The 23,686-nt window shown below is 60.2% G+C and overlaps 1 protein-coding gene across 3 annotated transcripts in view; it reads left to right on the plus strand.

Annotated features, from left to right (window-relative positions):
* The window catches only part of CXXC5 (CXXC finger protein 5), a 46,322-nt gene that overhangs the window by 19,630 nt on the left and 3,006 nt on the right, over nt 1-23,686 (plus strand). For 2 of the 3 annotated variants that reach the window (XM_068165653.1, XM_068165654.1), the window contains exon 2: nt 19,073-20,184. In XM_068165653.1, coding sequence (XP_068021754.1) covers nt 19,399-20,184 — 786 coding nt within the window. In that variant the 5' untranslated portion in view covers nt 19,073-19,398. Of the gene's footprint in view, nt 1-19,072; nt 20,270-23,686 lie in introns of all 3 variants that reach the window. The other variant, XR_010990758.1, reaches the window with a different exon arrangement.

Raw genomic sequence — 23,686 nt, forward strand, 5'->3', positions numbered from 1 at the left:
GGTTGGACTCGATGGTCTTCAGAAGTCCCTTCCAAACCTATCCTTCTGAGGTTCTGTGTGTGTCATGCTGGTGGGGAGCCTGCTCTCCTCTCACTGATTCACAGATTGCATCGGGTTGGAAGGGAGCCTCAAAGGTCATTCTGTCCAACCCCCCTGCAGGCAGCAGGGACATCTCCAAGCAGAGCAGGCTGCCCAGGGACACAGCAAGGCTGATCTTAAATGTCTGCAAGGATGTGGTCCCAACCCCCTCCCTGGGCAGCCTGTTCCAGTGTCTTCCCACCCTCACTGTGCAGAACTTCCTCCTGATGTCCAACCCAGCCCTGCCCTTCTCCAGTTCCACACCACTGCCCCTCAGCCTGTCCCCGCAGCCCTTCTGACCAGTCCCTCCTCAGCCTTCCTGCAGGGCCTCTGTAGGCTCTCCAGCACTTCATTTCCCAAAGGCTTTCATCTCTTCTGATGGAAAGGAGACCCCAACCCACTCATCCCAGAGAGCCCAGCTGGCTGCAGGAGCTGAAGTTGGTTTGGATTAATTCAATTTTCTTCTCTCTCTCCCCCCACCTTCCCTGTGTTCTGGTGGTCATATTGGGGCAGCAACAACCTCCTTGCAAATCCTTCTTGCTAAGGGAGGTGAAACCAAGGAGGGTAATCCTGTGGTAACCAGAGTGGAGAGATTTTATTTATTTATATATCAAGGAGGAGAGAGAAAAAAGCATAACCCCCCTCCCCTTTCCCCCCAAGCCCCCCATCTCAGTGTTTGCACAGCCTCCTGCCTGTCACAGGATGCTACAACCAGGCATCTTATCTCCTAAAGCCATATTTTGGCCTTCTTTCCCCGCCCCCCCCCCCCCCCCCCCCCCCCAAGGAAGGGAATTTTAAGCACTGGGGAGACAGTGATGGTTTCTTTGGAGCTGTTAGGATCTGCCATGTACAATAAATCCCTCTTAGTTTCTGGATTATTGGCCCAATAGACCGTAACAGCTCTGTCAGCCCCTCCTGGCGTGCTGTGTCCGGCCAGCTCAGCCCTGCTCTGCCTTTTCCTCTCTTTTCTCTTTCCCACCCCCCTTCCTCCCCCTCCCCATTTTCCAGCAGGATTTTTTCTGTGCCCTCTGTGTGTGCACAGCAGCTGATAGGGAAAGCACAGCAGCGCCGTTGCCTGCCCAGGCTTTTGGGGTTGTGGTTTGGTGCGGGTTGTTTTGGTTATTTTTGTTGGGTTTGTTTGCTTTTAAATGTATTTCCTCCCTGAAAAATGCCCACAGGCACCAACCCTGCCCCTGCTGGTGTCCAGCTCCTCAAAACACGCTGAAGCAGGAAGGCAGAGCAGTGGCTTGTGGGAGCTCTGGGAGCTCTCAGCGTGGATCAGGCTTGTCAGGGCTGGGGTTTTGCAGCTTTCCAGCAGGATTTTCACTGGAAGGTCTCACTCCTGCTGGTCATCGTTCCCAGTCCCCTGTGCTTGATCTGAGGCTGGGAAAAACCCCAGCATTTCCCAGGGACAATGTGAGATGGTGTGCTGGCCTCTCCGTCCTGGGGTGGTGGCCTGTCCATCCTCATCAGGCAGGGCGCTGGGTGGTACATGCTGCTGTCAACCCCTCCGAGGAGGTCTGAGATCCCCAGAGGGGGCACATCCTGCCCCAATGCCAGGCAGCTCCTGGTCCTGCTGCCTGGGCCCAGCCTGGGTGATGCAGTGGGGTGAGGTGTGGGGTGAAGGGTGGGATGGAGGCACGGGGTAGGCTATGGGGCATAGGTGTGTGGGGGGCAGTGGGGGACGCTTCTTTCTTCAGATTCAGAGCGTGCATCAGGTTGGAAGGGACCCTCCAAGGGCATCCTGTCCAACTCCCCTGCAGGCAGCAGGGACACCTCCAACCAGAGCTGGCTGCCCAGGGCCACATCCAGGCTGATCTTGAATGTCTCCAGGGATGGGGTCTCAACCACCTCCCTGGGCAACCTCTTCCAGTGCTTCATCACCCTGATCATGCAGAACTTCCTCCTCCTCCTGGCAGCTGCCATCTCTGCTCTGCCCTGGTGATGCCAGGGGCTGGTGGCAGGGGCTGGGGAGGGATTAGAGCTGCTGTGGGGCCGGGGCAGCTGGAGGGGCCAGGCATCCACCTTCGTCCTGAGGGCCGAGCAGGGGATGCCAGCCCTGGGGAGGGCACGTGGGGTTTGGGAGCAGGCTGAGCGCTGGGTGCCAGCGGCGAGAGCCCGGCCGGGACGGGGCTGGCAGGTGGCCCTGGCCGTGCCAGGGACGGCCGCTGGCAGTGGGGGGCTGCCGGTGCCTTTAAGTCCCCCCAGCCCCTGCGCTGGGGAGCTGCTCCGCTCCCGGCAGCTCCCTAAGCCCATTAAGAGCTCAGGGAGCCTTACGCCTCGGGGGTCTGCAGGAGGGACTTGCACTGCTTCAGCTTAAACCCCTTGAGCCACAGCAGGGCCACCTGCTGTGGGGACCCGAGGATCGTGACCATGGTCTGGAGACACCTCCCCCAGGGTCCCCCCCAGCGCCAGCCACGTCCCTTGGCTGTGAGGGGTGGGCAGGGCTGCAGCCCTGGCAGCAGCCCATGGCCCAGGGGTCTTGGCTTTGAGGCATCACTGAGCTGCATGGCTGAGAGGAAGAAACACCTCTTCCCTGCAAGGTCCTCAGGGAGGTTGCTCCCCCTCCCCAGCAGTAAGGTTGCTCCCCCTCCCCAGCAGTGAGGTTCAGCTTCACAGCATGGAGGAGGAAGGTGTGGGGAGGCAAAGTGTGGCCATGCAGGCTGCAGGAGGATGGAGAACCCACCTGGGTGGAGGGCAACATGGTTAGGTAGTGTTGGGGAACCATTTTCTGCTGGCCAGTCGCTCACCACCCTCAAAGGGGAGAATTTTTTCCTCACATCCAATCTGAATCTCCCCCTAGTTTTGTTCCATTCCCCCCAGTCCTATCATTTCCTGACACCCTCAAAGGTCCTCTACCATCCCCCTTAAGATCCTGCAAGGCCACAAGAAGGTCTCCCTGGAGCCTTCTCCTCTCCAGCCTGCACAACCCCAACTCTCTCAGTCTGTCTCCAGAGCAGAGCAGCTCCAGCCCTCTGCTCATCCTCGTGGCCCTTCCCTGGACACCTTCCTGCATGTCTGGATCTTTCTTGTAATAGAAGTTCCAGAACTGGACACAGTGCTCCAGGTAGGGTCTCACCAGAGTGGAGCAGTGTTGCTGCCCATGGCAGGGGGGTTGGAACTAGATGATCCTTGAGGCCCCTTCCAACCCTAACAATGCTATGATTCTATGTGCTCCGTGTCAAATGTGTCAAAAGCCACCACCTGAAGAGCCCACCCCCCCAGGAAGGGTCTTTGTGAAGCCCTTGAAAGGGAGAGGAGCCTTTGCCTGCTTTGTGAGCACAGCATTTCTCTCATCCTCCCCTCAGTCACACCTTGGCCTTTGCTGCCCACCTGCCAGGAGACCAAGGAGCACATTGGGCACTCTCCCTGAAATGCCCACCACTCATCCTAGCCATGGGGACAATTTTCCTTCTGCCTGCTCCACCACCTGTAAGACTGATTCTGCTCTCTGGGAGATGGAGGCTGCTGGGGGTCCCTTCCCACCTTGTGCCCACAGCCCCAGGCTCTGCCACCATGGAGCAAGGCACCGAAGGCTTGCTCTGCCAGTCTGTGGTGTGGTGGTACCACCATGGGGAAGAGGGAGGAGGAGATGGAGTAGGCTGGAGAAAGCAGCAGATGGAGGAGGATGTCCATGGTGAAAGCTGAGAGTGCATGGTGGCTTGGTGCCCCATGCTCTGGAGACCACCTGCCTCCCAGCTCAGGGGCTTGCCAGTGCTGCAGGAGGACTCCTCTAGAGAGGGGGACATGGGTGCTGGGTTTCAGGAGGGCATGGGATCAAACCCTTCTGTATGTCTTAAGGAAGGTGGTTCTCCTGCAGGTGTCTCACCAGTCAACCACCAGGCCCCTGAGAAGACCTTGGGGGCTCTGAAACCCATCTGGGGCTGGCTGGAGGGGGATCACCATGTGGCAGGTGCTGGCTGTGACAGCCACATCCAGCTTGTTCCCTGCCATTCTGGTTTGCCTCCTTGTTCCTCAGCTTGTGTGTCAGAAAGACAGGAGCACTGATACCCACCCCTGCTTTTGGTTGTAGACCCTCAGAACTTGGGGCCAGAAAGGAGCAGTGAGGCCAGAAGGATGCTTACACCTTGTGACCAGCTCTCAAAGCACACCTCCAGCATGACTGAGCCCTTTCCAGCTCCCACCATTGCCTTCATGCTCAAGGCTCAGCCTTATGGCTCTCCTTCTGGAACACCTTCTAGATGGGTCACACCTAGAGTGCACCCCTCTGTTTCTTACTGTGTGTCCTGCAGCTCTGTCATCTGAGGCTCCCTCCCTTTGTCCTGGTCCATGTCAAGGCTGCTGCTGGTGGTCCCTTCCTTCTTCCCAGGACCTCACCTCTGCTTTCTGACTGTCTTGTGGCTGCTTCTTGGAGATCTCCCACTTCTCCATCTCACTTTTGCTTTTAAGGCACAGTGCTGCTGGTTCCATTACCATAGAATCACACAATGGATTGGGTTGGAAGGAACCTTCAAAGACCATCCAGTCCACCCCGCTGTCATGGGCAGGGACATCTTGCATTAGAGGGGTTGCTCAAACCCCTCTCCAACCTGACCTTGAAGACTTCCAGGGATGGAGCATCCCCAGCTCCTCTGGGCAGCCTGTCCCAGTGTCTTACTGCTCTCACTGTCCAACATCTCATCCTTATGTCCAGCCTCACCCTGCTGTAAACTCTGCCCCCATCTTTCTTACCAGCTCACTCCATACAGCTTCCAAAGGGGCAGTGCCTTGCCTGTGCTGCTCTGCCCTGCTTGCCCATCTGAAAGCAGTCTGTTGGGTGCAGGCCTTCCTGGCTGAAGGCAGAACTCCTTGTTTATGACAACTCAGCTGCCACTGAAGCACTAGGAGCCACCAAGGGACTGTTCTTGCTCACTCATCCCAGGGTGCCCCAGCTCCAGGGCTTTCTGATGCCCAGGACAGGATGCAAACCCTCTCCATGGGTTTGCTCTCCCAGAGAACAAGAGGCTGGTTGTTCCCTGAGCTCCCTCAAGTATGAAAGGGAGGAGCATCAGGTCCTTCTTCGTCCTGGGATGGTCCAGATGACCATTGGACACTGCACCCTGGATGCCCTTGCCCTTGAGTGTGTGGCCAGCTTGGGAGGTCTGGCCTAGTGCTATGACTGCGTGGCATGGGGAAGCCAAAAGGGAGGAGAGGGGCAGTGAGGCTCACAGTGCTGCTGAAACCAGTGCCTGTGGTTCCCTAGGCTGAACTGAAAGGACAGAGCACCTGTGGGGCATCAGAAGCCTTGGAGATGCTGTCCTCTGGCACCACTGGCCTTGTAGCAGCCTTCCTGCTGCCCAGGAGGATTGTGGAGTCTCCCTCTCTAGAGATATTCAAGACCCCCCTGGATACATTTCTGTGTGATCTGCTCTAGATGACCCTGCTCTGGCAGGGGGGTTGGACTGGATGAGTTTTTGAGGTCCTTTCCAGCTCCTAACATTCTGTGGTTCTGTGGTTCCCTCTGCCCAGGTCTCCAGCATGGTTTTCTTGACTGGGGGTTGGGCTCTTCTCCCTAGACTCAAGTGACAGCAGGAGAGGAAATGTCCTGAAATTGTGCCAGGGGAGGCTCAGGTTGGAGAGGAGGAAAAATGTCTTTGCTGCCAGAGTGGTCAGGGCTTGGCACAGGCTGCCCAGGGGGGTGGTGGAGTCCCCATGCCTGGAGGTGTTCCAGAGCCCTGTGGCCATGGCACCTGGGGCCATGGTTTGGTGTCCATGGTGGTGCTGGGCTGGACTGGATGATCCTGGAGGGGCTTTTCCAACCCAAACCATTCTGTGTTTCTATGACCTTCCATCCAGGTACCCCCATCTGGGTGGGTTGCCTGTGAGTTTTCCTGGCTCTCCACTTTGCAACCCCACCACCTCCAGCAGGATCCAGCAGGATCCAGCTTGACTTTGGGCAAGAGCTTGTGCCTGGGCTAGAGCATGCCAGGGTTTGCTCCCTGTTCCTCTGGGCTGGGAAGGAAGAGCAGTGGTTGCTGGGTTGCTCTTCCCAGTCCCTGCCTTCCCTGCGAGCTCCCAGCTCCCAGCTTATCTTCAGACAGCCTCAGGGGTATTCCCTGGGAGGTTGGGAGTTTAATCAGGCATGGCTGGGGCATGTGAACGCTGCGTCCAGCCGCCGTTCCCAGGGAGGGGAGCGCCTCGCGCGGATATTTGGGTTGGCGAGAGAGGGCTGGGGGCTGGGCTGGGAACCGGCTGCCTGCTGCTGGGGATGCGACTGCCGATGGCTGGGGGCTGATGACCTGACTGGCTGGGGGAGGACGACTGGGGGGTGATAATGGCCATCCTGGCTGGGGGTGGCTGGGGGGCAATGACCTGACTGGCTGGGGGTGGCTGGGGATGATAATGGCCATGCTGGTTGGGGGTGGGTGATGAAGACCTGCCTGGCTGGGGGGTGTCTGTGAGGTGATAATTGCCATGCTGGCTGGGGGGTGTCTGTGGGATGACGAAGACCTGCCTGGCTGGGGGGGGGTGGGGTGATGAAGACCTGCCTGGCTGGGGGGTGTCTGTGAGGTGATAATGGCCATGCTGGCTGAGGGGTGTCTGTGGGGTGATGAAGACCTGCCTGGCTGGGGTGGGGGGTGGGGTGATGAAGACCTGCTTGGCTGGGGGGTGATGAAGACCTGCCTGGCTGGGGGTGGTGGTGATGAAGAGCTGCCTGGCTGGGGGGTGTCGATGACCAGCCTGGCTGGGGGTGACTGGGGGGATGTTGATGGCCATCCTGGTTGGGGGGTGGCTGGGAGGTGTCGATGACCAGCCTGGCTAGGGGTGGGTTTGGGGGCACGATGCTGGCAGTGCCCATGAGCACTGCATTTCTCACTGAGTTTGTCCTGTGTGGTGTGCTTCAGGTGACTCTGCTCTGGCAGAGGGGTTGCACTCAGTGATCTCCAGAGGCCCCTTCCAACCCCTGCAATTCTGTGCCCGTTGCAGAGGGGCTGGGGCTGTGCATGGCTGCACCGGTGTGGCAGCAGTGGGAGGAAGCTTTCATCGCCTCCATCCCTACCTCTGCCACCAGCCTCTTTCTCCAAACCCATGGATTGTCCTTGTAGCGTCCCAGATGGGGTCCACTGGTCTAGACCCCCATCCCTCTTGACCCTCCCAGCCCGGGGAGTGGTCATGGCCCTGACCCAACAGCACTGCTTGGCTGCCTGTGGATGATGTTCTGGGCAGAGAATCAGGACCCAGGTGGAAGTGCCTGATGCTGGGCTCAGCTTGGCCGCTGAAGTGCAGGGCTTTTGTTGCTGCCTTTCCAGCAGGCAAGGTTTCTTTTTTGGGGGCTGGATGTATTCCTGGCAGGGAGGATGATGGATGCTCTGCTCCGTTTCCAGTGGCAGCGTTTCAGATTCCTTGCTCCAGGGCAGGAGCTGAGCGAACTCCGATTCCGGAGCAGCTCTGGTACCTTGGCAGCCTGAGGGCCATGGGCTTTGCTTGAGTGACAACTGGTGCTGAGCATGGGGTGCTGGTGGGAGGAGAGCCGGGGAGAGGTGGTTTTTAGCAGCCTGGCCTCCATCTCTTGCAGGAGGGGAAGGCCAGCAAGCGGGGAGGCAGCTTTTTGTTGTCTCCACACTCACAGGGCCGCAATGGGAAGTGGGTGAGTCAGAGGATTCATGGAACGGGTTGGGTTGGAAAGGACCTTCAAGACCACCCGGTTCCAACCCCCTGCCTTGGGCAGGGACACCTCCCACCAACCCAGGTTGCTCATCCAGCCTGGCCTTGAACACCTCCTGAGAGGGGGCATCCCTCACTTCCCTGTACAACCTGTGGTGCTGCTTTGCTGCACAGCAGGGATGATCCCTGAGATGCTGCTGGGCTGCTGGGGGGAAGCTCAAGAGTCTTGTGGCACAGCTGTGTGTCTGCTCCAGAGGTGCTCTTTGGATGCTTCTTACCCCAGCTCTGCCCACACCTCCCCTTGTACCCAGCTTGGAGAGGTCTCAGCAGCTGGCAGAGCTGCATCCCGCAGCACTGGCAAGGCCAAGCAATCCTGGAGGTGTTCAAGGCCAGGCTGGATGAGGCCTTGAGCAACCTGAGCTAGTGGGAGGTGTCCCTGCCCATGGCAGAGGGTTGGAACGCAATGATCCTTGAGGTTCCTTCCAACCCAAACCACTCTGTGAGTCTATGAATCAGGGAGGATAGGACCTGCTGCTGGGGCTTTGCCTGCTGCCTGGGATGCAGGGGATGAGGCAGGGGGGCTGAGAGCCCACAGCCCAGGGGTCAAGGAAGTTGGAGACCTGCCTTTATGAGCCTCCCCAGCCTTTCTTGGCCTATCTGGCAGAACCTGAAGTGTATGTGGCGCTGCAGACAGGGCTTGGGATGGTGCTGGCAGAGGGCAGGGTTTGCCCATCCCTGTCAGAGCTCCCCTGCACTTTTGTTTGCTGCTGGAGATGACCTTGGCTGCTGCCTGCACAGCAGGGTGCTGCCAGCTGGGAACAAGACCTGCTCCCCCCAGCCTCTGGAGCCTTCCCAGTCCATTGGACTTAATGGGCACAACTGCCCTGGGCACCAGGGGAGGCCGAGATACCTGGCCTGGCTCAGCAGGGGCTGGGAGGCTGGGAGGATCCCAACCCAAACTCCCCTCCCAAAGCTCAGCTGTTCTTCTTCCTGCCAAGCCAAGCCCTGGCCCGGCAGCCTTCCTCCCCTTTCTCCTCTTCCTCTCCGTTTCCCTCCTGCTGGAGAGGGCCAAGCAAAACTCAGCGCTGACCAAAAATAACAACCCCTGACAGATCCAGACAATGGATAAAGCCCCGGCGAGGGCGACCCGAATCCTGCCGCGGGAGGAGGGGATTATTCCCATCCTCGCCGACATCTGGCCAGGGCGGCCCCGGGCGGGCCCCCGGCAGCGCTCCCGTGGCACGGCCACCTCCCTGCCCGCCACAGCGCCCCCCGCAGGGCTCATGCTGGAGGGGGGCTCCGAGGGGGTCACACTGCCGTGTAAGAAGTGAGGAACCCAGCCCTGCATGGTGCTTTGGTGTGAGCGGTGGAGATGCTTCTCAGACGGAAGCTGGAGCACCTCTGCTATGGGGACAGGCTGAGGAGGTTGGGGCTGCTCAGCCTGGAGAAGAGAAGGCTTCAGGGAGACCTTAGAGCAGCCTTCCTGCACCTGAAGGGAAGGCTGGGGAGGGACTGTTCAGAAGGGGCTGATGGGGATAGGACGAGGAGCAGTGGTTTGAAACTGGAGCAGGGCAGTTAGGTTGGCCATCAGGAGGAAGTTCTGCACAGGGAGGGTGAGGAGACACTGGAACAGGCTGCCCAGGGAGGGGGTTGAGGCTCCATCCCTGCAGACATTCCAGATCAGCCTGGATGTGTCCCTGGGCAGCCTGCTCTGGTTGGAGGTGTCCCTGCTGCCTGCAGGGGGGTTGGACAAGGTGACCTTGGAGGGTCCCTTCCAAGCAGATGCAGTATGTGAAGCTGTGAAATGCCTTCTGCAGCCCTCAGAGGCCTTCCTTGCAGGTCTCCTGCCTTGCTTCCCTGTGCTTGCTTGGTTCATGGGGCACTGGCATTGGCTGTTAGCTTTGCCCTGCCACACTTGAGTTGGGGTGTCATCATGAAGGACCAGAGTTGGGGGTCTCCACCACCCATTAATGATCCAACTCAAATACTCTGACCTGGTGGTCAGTGGTGCTGATGGATTTGAGCACTGTTGGAGGTGGCAGTAGAGGACTTGGGCACCACTGGAGGTGGCACTGATGGATTTTGGGGCTCTTTGTTGTGAAATGCTCCCATGTGGCTGCACCTACTACTTTATGTACTGTGTTTGATGAAGTCCCCAGAGCTGGGTGCCTGCAGCTGGGTCTCTTGGTGACCTGGTTCAGGGTCAGACCCCAAATGGCTGATGGGGATCTGTGGCAGGAGCCACTCACACATCTCAGCTTGGCCTTGTGTGTGGGTGCCCCGGGACAAAGTCTCACCTGAGCCTCCTGCAGCCCAGGAGCTCTTGGGGCTCCTGCTGGGATGCCTATTGGTGCTGGCACCTGTCCCATCCTTGGGCCATTCCAGCCGGTCTGGACATCGCAGCCTTGAAATCAGCTTGGCGACCACCACCGGTGGAGGGGACACCAGGACCAAAGACGTCCCTCCAGGAGGGTCTAGGTGTGCTTTGTAGGGGGCAGAGGGGTTGTGCTGGGCTGGGAGTGATGTGGCAGCTCCGGGGGGGGGGGGAGGGAAAGGCGCGGGGGGGCAGCGCTGGGCGCCGTGGTGCCAAGGCAGGGGGGGAGTGGGCGAGCGGCAGAGCCGTGCCACGGCGCGTGAATGTCAGCTGCTGCCTGGCTGCGAGCTGGGCTCCTGCGAGCGCGGATCTGTTCAATCCCATTTGGAGGTGGGGAGAAGCAGGGGGGGCCCTTCCCCAGGCTCAATCTGGTGGGTTTTAGTTACAGTCGCTTTAGGATTTGGGCAGCGAATTGGCGCGGCCTTGGCACAGGAGGGGATGGATGAGCGCGGAGGCTGCCAAGCCTCCCCCATACCCCCCGAAACTGGGGGAAGCAGTTGGGGGGTTGGTGGGGTGTGCAGGTGGGGCGCCTCTCTCCTTCCCCCTCTTCACCCCCTCCTCCCTCCCAGGACTGAGCAGCGTGGCTGTCACCCGGCTCGCTGGGCAGCAGCTGGGCGAGCGGAGGAGGGGAGGAGGTGGTTGGCGCTGTCCGCAGGGCACCCGCAGCCCTGCAATGCTCGGCTGGACGCTTCCAATCGCGTTATCTGCGGCGGCGCCGGGCCCCGGCCGCGCCGAGCGGCAGCGCCGAGCCGTGCGGAGCGGCGGGGCGTCCCCAGCCAGCGCTCGGCGGACAGCTCAGGCTCCTGACATCCGCAGCCACCGCCCCACGCAGCCAGGACACCGCCACCTTTCCTGGCTGGCTGGCGTCAGGTGGCCCCGGGAGGAGGCTGGTCCTTGGTGGTGGCTGTGGCTGTGCCGTGGATCCGGCTGTGGCAGCTCAGCAGGGTGTGCACAAGGCTGGCTGCAGGGTGAGGTGGAGGCATGTGGTGCTCCTGGAGACATCTTGTTCTCTCCGTGGTGGGAACCTGCTTGGAAATCATAGAATCATAGACTGGTAGGGGTTGGGAGGGAGGCCATCGAGTCCAACCCCCCTGCCTTTGGGTCACCTAGAGAAGGACACACAGGAATGCATCCAGGTGGGTCTGGAAAGCCTCCAGAGAAGGAGACTCCACAGCCTCTCTGGGCAGCCTGCTCCAGGACTCCAGCATCCTCACAACCAAAGACGATTCTCCTCATGTTGAGGTGGAACCTCCTGGGTTCCGCTTTGTGTCCACTGCCCCTTGTCCTGTCCAGACCACACTGGTGATAGGCTGATGCTGATGATGTGTTCCTGGGTGATCCTGCTCTAGCAGGAGGGTTGAGTTTGATGATGTTCAGAGGTCCCATCCAACCCCCACCCTTCTGTGATTCTGTGACAGTATGTTTGCTGGAGTCCATTTGCCAGAGTTGGGTGCCCAGCAGGACGGGAAGCCCACAGCAGCCATGGGGCTGTGTGGGCAAAGCCACCAGCAGCCAGGAAAATTCCCACCTTTGCTGGACCCCTGGTCAGGGAGCCCACCTGGGGAGGTGACATCACCTACTGCCTGACCAGCTGTTGTCTGCTGTAGGCAGCATGGCTCCACCACACCATGCCTGGAGGTTGTCCCTGGCAGGACATGTTTCAGGCCCTCGCTAGCCAGGCTCTGTGTGTGTCCAGAGCTGCTTTTGGGAGGCCCCAGCAGAGCAGTGTGGCTGTCTGCAAGGAGGAGCCGGGTGAAAGCCACTCCGTGCCATGATGATTCACCATCTGTTTCCAGGGCTAACTCCAGATGCTGCATTTAATCTTCCATAGCCTTTTTAATTCAGGAGTTGGCTTCTTAACATCCCTCAGTGCCACCTCGGCAGCAGAGATGAGCACAGTAGCTGCCACCGGTGGCCCTTGGAAGGATGTTGTGGAGCACTGGAGATGAACTGTCTCCATTCCAATGACTCCTCTGGCCACCCACCGCCCCTCTGGCTGGTGAACCTGTGAGCCTCAGCCCAGCAAATCTCCCCCAGGCCGGATGTGTGCAGAAAGTGCAGTGGGTGATGGTATCTTCCATGGGGAATCCAGGAGTCAGTCTTCTGGTTGGACCAGTTTTGGGGATTCAAAGAGCAGGGCTTGGAGGCTGTTGAGTTCGCAGAGATGATGACTTGCAAACAGTGGTAGGTGAAGGCTGGCCTTTGCCTCAGGGTGCCTGGTTATCAGGCACCAGGTTCTTCCTCAGTGGGTGTACTGCAGGGATGTTCAGACTGGAGTCTTTGTGGCTCGATTCCTCTCTTGGTTCCCCTTGGTTCCACAACTGCTTTTGACAGAGTTGTAATCATAGAATCATAGAATTGTCAGGGCTGGATGGAACCTCAAGGCTCAGCCAGTCCCAACCCCCCTGCCATGGCCAGCAACACCTCACACTACAGCAGGTTGCTCACAGCCACATCCAGCCTGGCTGCAAAAACCTCCAGGGGTGAGGCTGCCACCACCTCCCTGGGCAACCTGTGCCAGGCTCTCACCACCCTCATGGGGAACAACTTCTTCCTCACATCCAATCTCAGTCTCCCCACTTCTAGTTTTGCTCCATGCCCCCCAGTCCTATCACTCCCTGACACCCTACAAAGTCCCTCCCCAGCTTTCTTGTAGCCCCCTGCAGATCCTGCAAGGCCACAAGAAGGTCTCCCTGGAGCCTTCTCCTCTCCAGCCTGCACAACCCCAACTCTCTCAGTCTGTCTCCAGAGCAGAGCAGCTCCAGCCCTCTGCTCATCCTCGTGGCCCTTCTCTGGACACCTTCCAGCACCTCCAGCTCCTTCCTGGCACAGAGGCTCCAGACCTGGACACAGAGCTCCAGCTGTGGTCTCAGCAGAGTGGAGCAGAGGGGCAGAATCCCCTCCCTCCCCTGCTGGCCACACTTCTCTTGCTGCAGCCCAGGCTCTGCTTGGCTCTCTGGGCTGCAAGTGCTCACTGCTGGCTCCTGCTGAGCTTCTCCTCCCCCAGCACCAGCAGCCCCCCAGAGGTGATGGTGCCATGGGCCTCTGCCCACCAGCAGTCTCCGTGGCTGACTCTCACCTGGCTGAGTCCTTGGCAGCTCAAGACTTGATGGTGTTTCCTTGTGGGGTCAGGAAGGTCCAGTAGCCCTTTGCTACCTGACTGAGGTGCTGAGGTTGTGATGAGACATCACCACCAGACTTCAGTGGACCTCTGGAGGGGGGCAACAGGTTTGATGGCCCTGTGGGAATCAGGGACCTGGGAGCTGAGTTGGGTGTTGTGCTGCTGGGGTTAGAGCTGCTCTGAACCTTGTTCTGGTGGTGTTTGCTCCCCTGAGCCTTTGACCTGGGCTGCAGCTGGCCCCATGATGGTGCTGCACAGCGTTGGGCCTGTTCTGCCTGCTGGCTTTTCTCATCCCAAGGTGTGCTTCAGACACCAGGATGCCCCAGTAGTGCCTTGGGACTCCCCACATGTTGTTCCCACCACTCATGGTCCCTCAGTTCTGGCCACCCCGAGGTCCTGTTGGCCAGGGGTGTTGAGGGGCACGGGGCCCACCTCTGGCCGTTCTCTGGGGCTGAGTGGTACCTCCAGCAGGGAAGGTAGCTCCAGATGCAGCCTCCCTCAGCCTACAGCCTTCCTGGGACGCCTCGGAGAGTGCGGAGTGCCCTTCCTGGCGCTGCCTGTGGCACAGCTGCCTCTGTCCATCTGCCCGTCTGTTCATCTGTCCATCACCGGGGCTGTGCCGGGGAGGCGGGGGCCGTGCCGGGCGGGTGGGCGCTCGGCGAGGGGGAGGGAGCGGTGACAAAAACCCTGCGGAGGGGACAATGAGGGCTTGGCTGGAGGGTGAAAAGACGCCGGGGTCCCTTCCGTCCTCGTCCTCTCTTTTGCGCTCCGGGCAGACAAAGCCGTCGCCCCTGGTGCCCACCCAGCGCCCAGGGAGGAGGCTGAAGCGGAATTTCGCTCTCCTTTGTCTCTGGTGCCCGGGAGCGGCTGGGCTGCAGCTCTGCTGCTTTCTTCTCCCGTTGAGGCCGTGCCGGTGCCGGTGCCGGGCTGAGCGGCCGGCCGCGCTTCCAGGAGGAGGCTGATTTGTTTCAGACGGAGGGGGAGCAGAAGTTTCCTCTCCAAGATAAGAGAGAGCTTTCCCGTCGACAGAGGCTGGTGGCTTCCCGGCGCCGCGGTGAAGTCGCACGGGGGAGCGGGCTGGGAACGGCAGCTGGTTCCGGGAAGCCACACGCCTGACCCGCTCCCCGCTGCCGGGAAACGGTGCCTGCAGCCAGGGCAGCTCAGCCCGGCAGCTGCTGCGGGGGGTTTCTCCGGGTGCTGGACCACCAGAGACACTTTTGCAACCTTGACTTTTTCGCAGTCGTTAAGGAACATTTGAGGTCAGCTCACGTGTGGGGATGCAGGGAGCCCCAGGGCAGAGCAAAGAGGGAATGGGGGATGGTGCTGGGCTGAGCTCCCGGGGAAGCTTTGAGTGGAGGAGAACACCCTTTCTTCGGCCTGGAGCATGGCAGAGTGATGCTGCCTCACTACACCCCACCACCCTGGGGGGGTGGAGGGTTTTGGGGTGACCCATGGAAGTGGGATGGTGAGGGGATTGGAGCACTGACCCTATGGGCACAGGCTGGGAGAGTTGGGGCTGCTCAGCCGGGAGAAGAGAGGGCTCCAGGGAGATCTCAGAGCAGCCTTCCAGTACCTGAAGGGGCTCCAAGAGAGCTGGGGAGGGACTTTGGACAAGGGCTGGGAGTGCAGGGACAAGGGACAATGGCTTTGAGCTGGGAGAGGGGAGATAGAGACTGGAGATGAGGAAGAAATTCTTGAGAGTGAGGGTGGGGAGACACTGGCACAGGTTGCCCAGGGAGGCTGTGGCTGCCTCCTGCCTGGAGGTGTTGAAGGCCAGGCTGGATGAGGCCTTGAGCAGCCTGGGCTGGTGAGAGGTGTCCCTGCCCATGGTAGGGGCTTGGCTCTGGCTGAGCTTTAAGGTCCCTTCCAACCCAGCCCATGATGTGGTTGTGTGAAGTGGGTCTTGGTGGGAGCAGGGAGGGTGCAGCAGGTGACACCCACGTGCAGGCTCACCTGGGTGCTGCTCACTCGGATCCCAGGCTATCACGCCCTGTGGACTCAGCCTGTGCCTGGCAGGGGGGTTGCAGGGCGGTGAGCAGGGTCCTTTACAGAACTGGGCTGGGGCCTCCCGACCTTGGTGGTGTCCCCTTGAACCCTGGCATCCCTCCAGGCTGCTAAGCTGCCTGGTGCAAAGAGCCGGGCGAGGGAGCCCATCACGTGCCCCTTAATGCAGCCGCCTGGACTAAGCACCTTCTGACAGGGACCCAGATGACGCTGCCCAGCGGCTTCCCCAGGGGATGGGGGCCAGCAAAGGGGCAGCAACGGGCCGGGCCGGGGGGGGGGCCCTGGCAGTCTTTGCTCGGGTCAGTCATAAAGAAGGGATTAAGATCATTAATTCCTCCCCCCGCTGCAATTAGCAACCCGAGCGGGCAGGGGCTGGGCCAGGAGCAGCTGAGATACCTGCTGCTCTGGGTGGTCCTGTCGTGTTGGGGTCACGGGGGCCACAGCCCCCTTCCCTCCCCCTCCCCCCTTTTGTGCAGATTAGCCAGGCAGGCCCCCAGCAAGCGGGTCCTGGGGTCCCTGGAGGGGAGACAGCGTGGGGACAGACCCTTTCCACCTGGCATGGCGACAGTGCCCGCTGGCCCTGGGAGTCTGGAGGGCAGGAGCTGGCAGAGGCAGAGTGGTGGCTGGGGCAGTGGTGGGGTGGCCTCATCCTGCGCTGCCACCCACCGCAGCACTGGGGCCACGCTCCAGGTTCTGCAGCCATTCGCCCTGCTCAGAGGAGGCTGCCACTGGTGGGGGAGATTGGAGCTGCTGGCACCTCTGGGTGTGGCAGGGTGGCAGCAGCAGGCAGCTGGTGATGGAGATGGTGACCCTGGCTGCTGCCCTTTCCTTTCACCACACCAAGGGCTGTCCCCCCCTCCAGCCCCATGGCACATCCTGTGCTGTGGGGCTGGAGGGGGGGGGACTCCTTGGTGTGGCAGCTAAGCCTCAGGTGGGCACGGCTGGCAAATCCCATGCCCAGCCATGCCGGCTCTTGGCTCCTGCTCTGCCCGGTGGGCGGAAGAGGCGCAGGGGGCACAGGAAAGGCAGCCGCGGGCGGGCGCCAGATAAGGGCACTGGGAGGCTTTATCTCACATCCTCCTGCCCGCAGCTCTTCCTGCCCGCCCTGCCCCAGCACCCCCAGCTCGGGGCCTGAAGGTGGGACCCCTCCTAGTGCCTCCAGGGACAGGTCCACACCTCCCTGCTGGAGCAGGTCCAGAGACGGGCAGCAAGCCTGGGGAAGGATCGGGAGAATAGGGCTGGGGAGGAGCATCTGAGGGAGCTGGGGGTGGTTAGTGTGGAGAAGAGGAGCCTGAGGTCAGTGGGATGAGTTTTAATGAAGCCAAGGGCTGGGTGCTGCATTTGGGGCACAACAACCCCAGGAAGGCTCCAGGCTGGGGGCTGGAAACTGCCCAGCAGAAAAGGCCCTAGGGGCGCTGGGTGACAGCAGCTGGAGATGAGATCAGGGTGTGCCCAGGTGGCCAAGAAAGCAACCAGCAGCCTGGCCTGGAGCAGCAATGGTGTGGGCAGCAGGAGCAGGGCAGGGATGGTGCCCCTGGACTGGGCACTGGGTTCAGTTTTGGGCCTCTCACTGCAAGAAGGACATTGAGGAGCTGGAGCAGGGCCAGAGAAGGGCAACAAAGCTGGGAAAGGGTCTGGAGAAGAGGGCTGGGGAGGAGCAGCTGAGAGGGAGCTGGGGGTGTTTAGTGTGGAGAAGAGGAGGCTGAGAGAGACCTCATTGCTCTCTACAGCTCCCTGAGAGGAGGGTGCAGTAAGGTGGAATCAGGATCTGCTCCCTAGTCTTAGGTGATAGAAGGAGAGGCAATGGCCTGAATTGGTCTAAGGGAGGAGGAAAATTTCTTTGCTGCCAGAGTGGTCAGGGATTGGCACAGGCTGCCCAGGGAGGTGGTGGAGTCCCCATGCCTGGAGGTGTTCAAGAACCTTGTGGCCATGGCACTTGGGGCCATAGTTTGGTGGCCATGGTGGGGTTGGGTTGCTGGTTGGACTGGATGAGCTCAGAGGCCTTTCCCAACCTTTATGATCCTGTGATTTACTGGTTCTCTCCCGCAGCTGGGGATGGCTGCCCCAGCAGCACACCAGCAGCTCACCCAACACCCCAGCACTCAGTCAGGGTTGCCCCCCAAGCCTGGCCAGCAGCCCAGTGTGGGGCACGGCACTTGGGGCATGGCATGGGTCTGATCCTGCCGCCGCAGCCCAGCCCTGCCCTGCCCACGTGTGCTGGCGAGCCGCAGGCTGGAGCCCCAGCCCTGCATCGATCTGCGCTGCATCTTAAATCCCGCAGCAGCTGAAGCAAGCGGTTTTCAGCGCCAGGGCGGGGGGGGGGGGGGCCCTCTCTGCAGGCAAAGCAGCGCTGGCACCGGGCTGAGACAGGCTGTCTTCTCCTGCCAGCACCACCCTGTTTGCTGTGGGCACCTTTCCCCAGGCAGCGTTTTAGCGGCGGTGCCTGCGCCATGCCCGCGGCGCGGAGCAGGGTCCTGGGCTGCAGAGGGGTTGCTGGGGTTGAGTCGCTGCTCAGCCGTGGTGAAGGGGAGATGAGAGGTGACAGATGAGCAGGCGGCAGGGGGTGCAGGGCTGCCCCTCCATCTGCCTCATCACCCCTGGACAGGAGCTGGAGCCCCAGCGCAGCTCTCCACTCGTGGCTGCGTCCCTGCCCGGGCTCTCCAGGCAGGAGGCTGCAGGGAGGGCCAGGCTGGAGGGGCAGGGTAGGCGAGGGGCCTCCTGCGGGTGCTGCCCTCCCCCAAGCTGCTGCCGGGGTGGGGCCGTGGGTTCCTGCTCCGCTAAGCCCTGCAGCTTTTCTCCTCTAAAGCCTGATTACTCCGGCGGTGCCTGTGCGTGCGTGCGTGCTCGGGAGGGGAGGAGAAGGAATTTCACAACAAGTGTTTTGCAGCCACGCTGGGCCCAGATGCCCCAGAGCCACCCCAGGCATGGTGGCATCTCCCTTGCTGCAGGGAACAGCACCGAGGAGGGGCTCTACTGAGCTCCAGCTGGGTGCCTGTGGTGGGAATGTGGGTAGGGCATGCTGGATATGGCAGGAGGTCAGCACTGGGGCTTGGAAGTGGACACTGCAGCTCCCTATGGGGTGTAGAGGTGAATGCTGTGGCTTCTCATGGAGCTTGGAAGTGGATGCTGCAGCTCCCTGTAGGGTTTGAAGGGGGATGCAGCAGGGGCTTGGAAGTGAACACTGCAGCTCCACATGGGACTTGGAGGTGGAAATTGCAGCTCATGATGGGTTTCGAAGGTCGATGCTGTGGCTCCCTGTGTGGCTCAAAGGTGGACACAGCAGCTCCTCTTGTGGCTTCCTTCCCCTGGCCTGGCAACAAAGGGTCCAGTAGGAAGAAGAGAAGGAGGAGGAAGAGAGTGAGGGATGCAGCCTAGACTGAGCTGAGTGACCAGCATCACCCAGGGAGGCTGTGGGAGCCAATGTGCAGCCTTGTAGTCTACTGCCTTCATGGCACCCAAGTGGGGGAACACAGATGGCCCCAGGATGGGGTCTGGGTGCCCCTCACATGAGCTCCAACTACTGGCCCAGGGGCGTCCTGCCGTCCATCCGGTGTGGGGGGGCCACACGCCGCTGGAGCAGAGCAGGAGATGAGCCCCGTGACTTGCATGGGGCTGCAGTCCCTGGGGGGAGGAGAGCTGGGCACCGAGAGCCTTTAGGCAGCAGGGTGCCACTGCTCCCAGGCCAGGACTTCCCCAGTGACCCCCCAATCTCTGTCTGGATGGTGACCCTTTGAAAGCGCAGCGGAACGGATCTCCAGCGTGGTCCGTCCCCTGGAGTTTCTTTGTTCGCGGCGCTGAGGACTTTTCATGGCAGGGGGAGAGGAAGAGCCGCTTTGAAAAGCTCCGTCGGCTCTTGCCAGCTCTCACTCGCTTTTCTTTTCTCCTTCCAGAGCCGCGTGGTGTGTCCCAGAGCCGCAGAGCATGTCCCTGCTCTGAGAGCCCCGCCGAGGTCCTCCGCAGCCGGCGCGGGAGGAGCCGCCCCGTTGAGGAGCGTTCCCGTCTGAGGCTCCCCCGGTGGCTGGCGGGCTGGTGCTAGCAGAAGGGCTTCGGGGGGGAATCTTTTGGGTTTCTGTTTTTTTTTTTTTCCTTGGCACTTGGGGGTGGGTTTGGGGGTCTTGTTTTGGTCGTGGGTTTTTTTCTTCGGGGGGGGGTTTGGGATTTTTTGTTTTGTTTTGTTTTGCTTTGGGGTATTTTGCTCGGCCGTGCTCTGGGCACCATGTCAAACTCGGGCTCCCATCAAGACGCTGGGAACAAGCCAGAGACGGAAAAAACTAACCAAGATGACTCTCAGCCCCCTGTCAACTCCGAGAGGAGGAACAAAAGTGGGATCATAAGTGAACCTTTGAACAAAAGTCTTAAGAAGTCCCGGCCGCTCTCCCACTACTCCACCTTTGGCAGCAGCAGCTCGGGGAGCGAACATTCGGAGAAAGGCAACCCCTTAGTGAACGGCGGCGAGGCGGCCGTGGATAAAAGTCACTCTACCTCAAAGCACAAAAGCCTCTCCAGCATGCTGAGCAAACTGGAGCGGGTGTCGGAGATCTCCTCGGAAGGACAGCTCGCCCTCCAGCAGTTCGCTCAGTCGACAGAGATGCTCAAACGCGTGGTGCAGGAGCATCTCCCCCTAGCCAGCGAGCACGGGACTGGGCTCTCCGACATGGAGGCGGTGTCGGCCTCAGAGACAATGAACGGCCCCTCCGATTTCCCTTACCTGGGGGCTTTTCCCATCAACCCAGGCCTTTTCATCATGACCCCTGCCGGCGTCTTTCTGGCAGAGAGCGCTCTCCATATGGCCGGCTTGGCAGAGTACCCCATGCAGAACGAGTTGGCATCTGCCATCAACTCGGGGAAAAAGAAACGGAAAAGATGCGGCATGTGCCCGCCCTGCCGCCGCCGGATAAACTGCGAGCAGTGCAGCAGTTGTAGGAACCGCAAAACTGGCCACCAGATTTGCAAATTCAGGAAATGTGAAGAACTCAAAAAGAAGCCTTCCGCAGCACTGGAGGTAACCGGCCCCTCTCAGGCACCCTAACCCCTCCTCGGGCCGCGCTCCTGGGTTCGGATCGTGCCCTAGATAATAAAACCGCCTGGTACTTCTTACTTCTTTTATTCTTCCCCCCTTTTCCCCTCCCCCCTCGTTAACAGCTCTCCCCGGGAGGGCTGTGCTCTCTGCCCAGTGCTTCCAGTCTCTGCCCTCCCACACATACTGGGGTGGGTTGGGTTGGTTGGTTGGTTGGTTGGCTGGCCGGGGGAGGAGGGCTGGGCTTTGATCCCTGGGGGGTCCCCAGGCGCTTTGGGTTTCCTCCTCCCTTGGCAGGCCTGAGCAGGGTCCCTGCTCGAGTTTCGGTGCCAGCAGAGGGGGGGTTGGACTCGATGATCTTTGGAGGTCCCTTCCAACCCCTAACATCCTATTGTATGGATTTGTGAGGCTGAGAAAGGGCTCCCCATAACTGGAGATAACATCCGAAATACAGACACTGCCATCTTCACTGGATGAAGCCTTGAGCAGCTGAGTCTTGTTGAGAGGTGTCCCTTCCCATGGTGGGGAGGTTGGAGTAGATGATCTCTAAGGTCCCTTCCAACCTAAGCCAATCTGTGATCCTGTGATCTGTGGTCTCTTGGCCTGGGCAAGCTGCAGCTCCCTGATCCAGCAGCTGGGGCAGAGGATAGGGGGAGGCAGGACATGGGTTTTCAGGGCAGAGCTTGGGGACAGTGGGTGATGGTGGAAGCCATGGTTGTGGTGCTGCTGGGCCCCAGCCCTTTGGCTCACTCTTTGCTCTCAGCTCAGCAGGCCCTGGGTTTGGGTGGTGACCAGCTGCACATTTGCTGGGCAGCATCTCCTGTGCTGTGGCCGTGCTGGGCCTCCCTGCACCAGCCTGGGGTGGTCAGGATGAGCCCATGGGGCACCAGCCAGATCTCCTGGTGGCAACAGCAGTGGTCCCTGCTTTGGCACCCAGCTGATCTGTGAGCACCTTTGCTGCTGCCACACTGGCCAAGTGTGGGGGTGCCCAGTTCCCCTGCTGGGGGGCTTTGCTGTGGTAATTGGGTATTTGGTACTGTCACTGCCACCACAGCCACCCAGTGGGTGCTGCCCTGGGCCTCAGAGGAGAGGCACTGCAAGCTGCTGTTGGGTTGAGGTGTCACCTCGCCAGGGAGATATCACCCAGCTTCCTGTGTGGGGTCACAGGCAAAGCCCAGTGCCTAAGGTTGCTGTATGGGCCTGGAATTCAGGCAGGGCCATGGCATGGCTGGGTGTGAGGTGGCATGGGTGAGGGCTGGGTGCAAGGCTGTGGGCACACTGCTCTGGCAGTGCTCTGGGCCAAGACCTGTCTGCTGGGTCGCTCAGGGAGGGAGCTGCTCCCACCCTCAGCTGTGCTTCTCTGTGCCTGTGAGTGCATCCCTAGAGCCAAGCAGAGGCTAAAACATCACCGGGGGAGCAGCTGGCAGGAGGGCATTGCCCATCCTCTGGTCACCCCAAAGAGGCACCCCCCCCTGCTTCCTTAGCCACGTTCTAGGTTTTTCAATTAGCACCAGCTCCGGATGGAGGGCGAAGGGAGAGGCAAGAGCTGTGTTTGGGCTGGTGGGGATGAGGAGAGGGGGACTGTGTCTTTCAAAAGCCTCTGTATTGCTAAATTATATTCTTGTTCTAATTTGCTGAGTCAGTGATCTGGAAAAAGGGAGAAAGGGAGGAGGGGAGGGGAGGGAGAAAAAAAAGTTCATCTCTTCCAAAGAGTCCTAAAGCAGGTCAAGAGGCTCGGAGCTGGCGGCGGTTGAAGGAGTTGCTCCCTTCTCCCAGCGCTGGGCAGGAGCTGGGGATGATGAATGGTGCTGGGAGCCCATCAAATGGTCACCCCTGTGATTGCTTTCCCCATCTCCAGGCTGCCTGAGAAATTGAAGCCACTGAAACAGGGCTCTGCCTCTGATAGAGCTGGGCCCCAATGCAGATGGGTCCCCAGCCCTCCTGGGAGGCACCAGAGAGGTGGGCTGAGGCTGAGCAGGGATGTGCTGATGGGCATGGATGCTTGGGCAGGTGTGGATCACTCCAGGGCATTGTGAAGATGGTCAGGGGGCTGGAGCAGCTCTGCTGTGAGGACAGGTGGAGGGAGCTGGGGGTGTTCAGCCTGGAGAAAAGAAGGCTCCAGGGAGACTAAATAGCAGCCTGCCAGTACCTGAAGGGGGCTACAAGAAGGCTGCAGAGGGACTGTTTGCAAAGGATGAGGGCAATGGTCTGCAATGGGAGAAAAGCAGATTGAGACTGGTTGTGAGGAACAAGTTCTGCATCAGGAGGCTGCTGCAACATTGGCACAGGTTGCCCAGGGAGGTGGTTGAGGCCTCATCCCTGGATATATTCCAAGTGAGGCTGGACAGGGCTCTGGGCAACCTGCTCGAGTGGAGGATGTCCCTGTTGACTGCAGGGGGGGTTGGACTGGATGCCCTTTGGAGGTCCCTTCCAACCCAGAGCATTCTGTGATTCCCATCCCCTCTCTGGAGCAGGTCCTCCCCTCTCTCACTTGTGCTGTGTGTTGACCTCGGTAGGGCTGAGCAGGACTGTGGCTGTATGTGGCTTTATGTGACAGGGACAGGGTCACTGGGACCCCAGCTGCTGTCCCAAGGTCACCTGGGTCAGTGGGTTGTTAAACCTCACCCTCAGCAATGTGCTGTGTTGGGCCCAACCCTAGGGCAACCACTGGCTTTGTGGTGGAGGCCTGTGTGGAGGTGGCAGTGGGCAGGACACAGAGCTGCTGCCAGCTCCATGGGCTGCTGGTGCTGGTGAGGTCCCTCCACAACATAGTGCTTGATGCTGGGACAGGAGGAGCCATTCAGAGGCCCTTTACATGGGGCTGAAAGCTTCACAGGGCTTTGTGAAGCATCCTCCCCTTCTGCAGGGACCTCTGGAGAAGGTATCCCCAGGCCCAGGAGAAGGATGGTCAGGGATCACTCCTGTCTGCCAGCCTGGAATGTCCTCAGAGAGCCTGGACAGGGGCTGCAGCTGTGACTGAGCATGGGTCTAAAATCAGCCAGCTAAAGAACAAGATAAATTAGAATGAAACCTTTATGGTGACATAAACCCCAGGCTGAACCCAGGGCTGAATCCCTCTGCTGCCCTGAGGCTTGAGCTGCACATCTGCAGAGCCTCTGGTGTCCTGCTGTGGTGGGGGCCAGCTGAGGCTCTAAGACAGTGAGGCAGGCTGGGTGCTCTGAGCAGGCAGCAGCAGCACATCCCTGAACACATCAGGGATCAGCTCCTCGGGGCTCTGACAGCCCCTGGAACCCAGGGTAATGCCATGGCGGGGGGGCTGGTGGCCAGCCCTGGACAGGTCACCCTGGGCTTGTATCTGGGGCTGTAGGTCACACAAAGGCCATGGAAGGAAGGAAGGCAGGATTTGACACCACAGAGCTGTCCTCCATCTGGAGAAGCCCTGGTGCCCCAGCTGGCTGCTGCTGGGAGGGTCACTGCTATGCTCCTGGCAGTCTCATGGAGACTTTGCACCAAAGGCTGTCATGAC

Source organism: Melanerpes formicivorus, unplaced genomic scaffold, assembly GCF_026170545.1.
Source record: "Melanerpes formicivorus ecotype bairdi unplaced genomic scaffold, bMelFor1.0.p_v2 SCAF_91, whole genome shotgun sequence".
Lineage (NCBI taxonomy): Eukaryota > Metazoa > Chordata > Aves > Piciformes > Picidae > Melanerpes > Melanerpes formicivorus.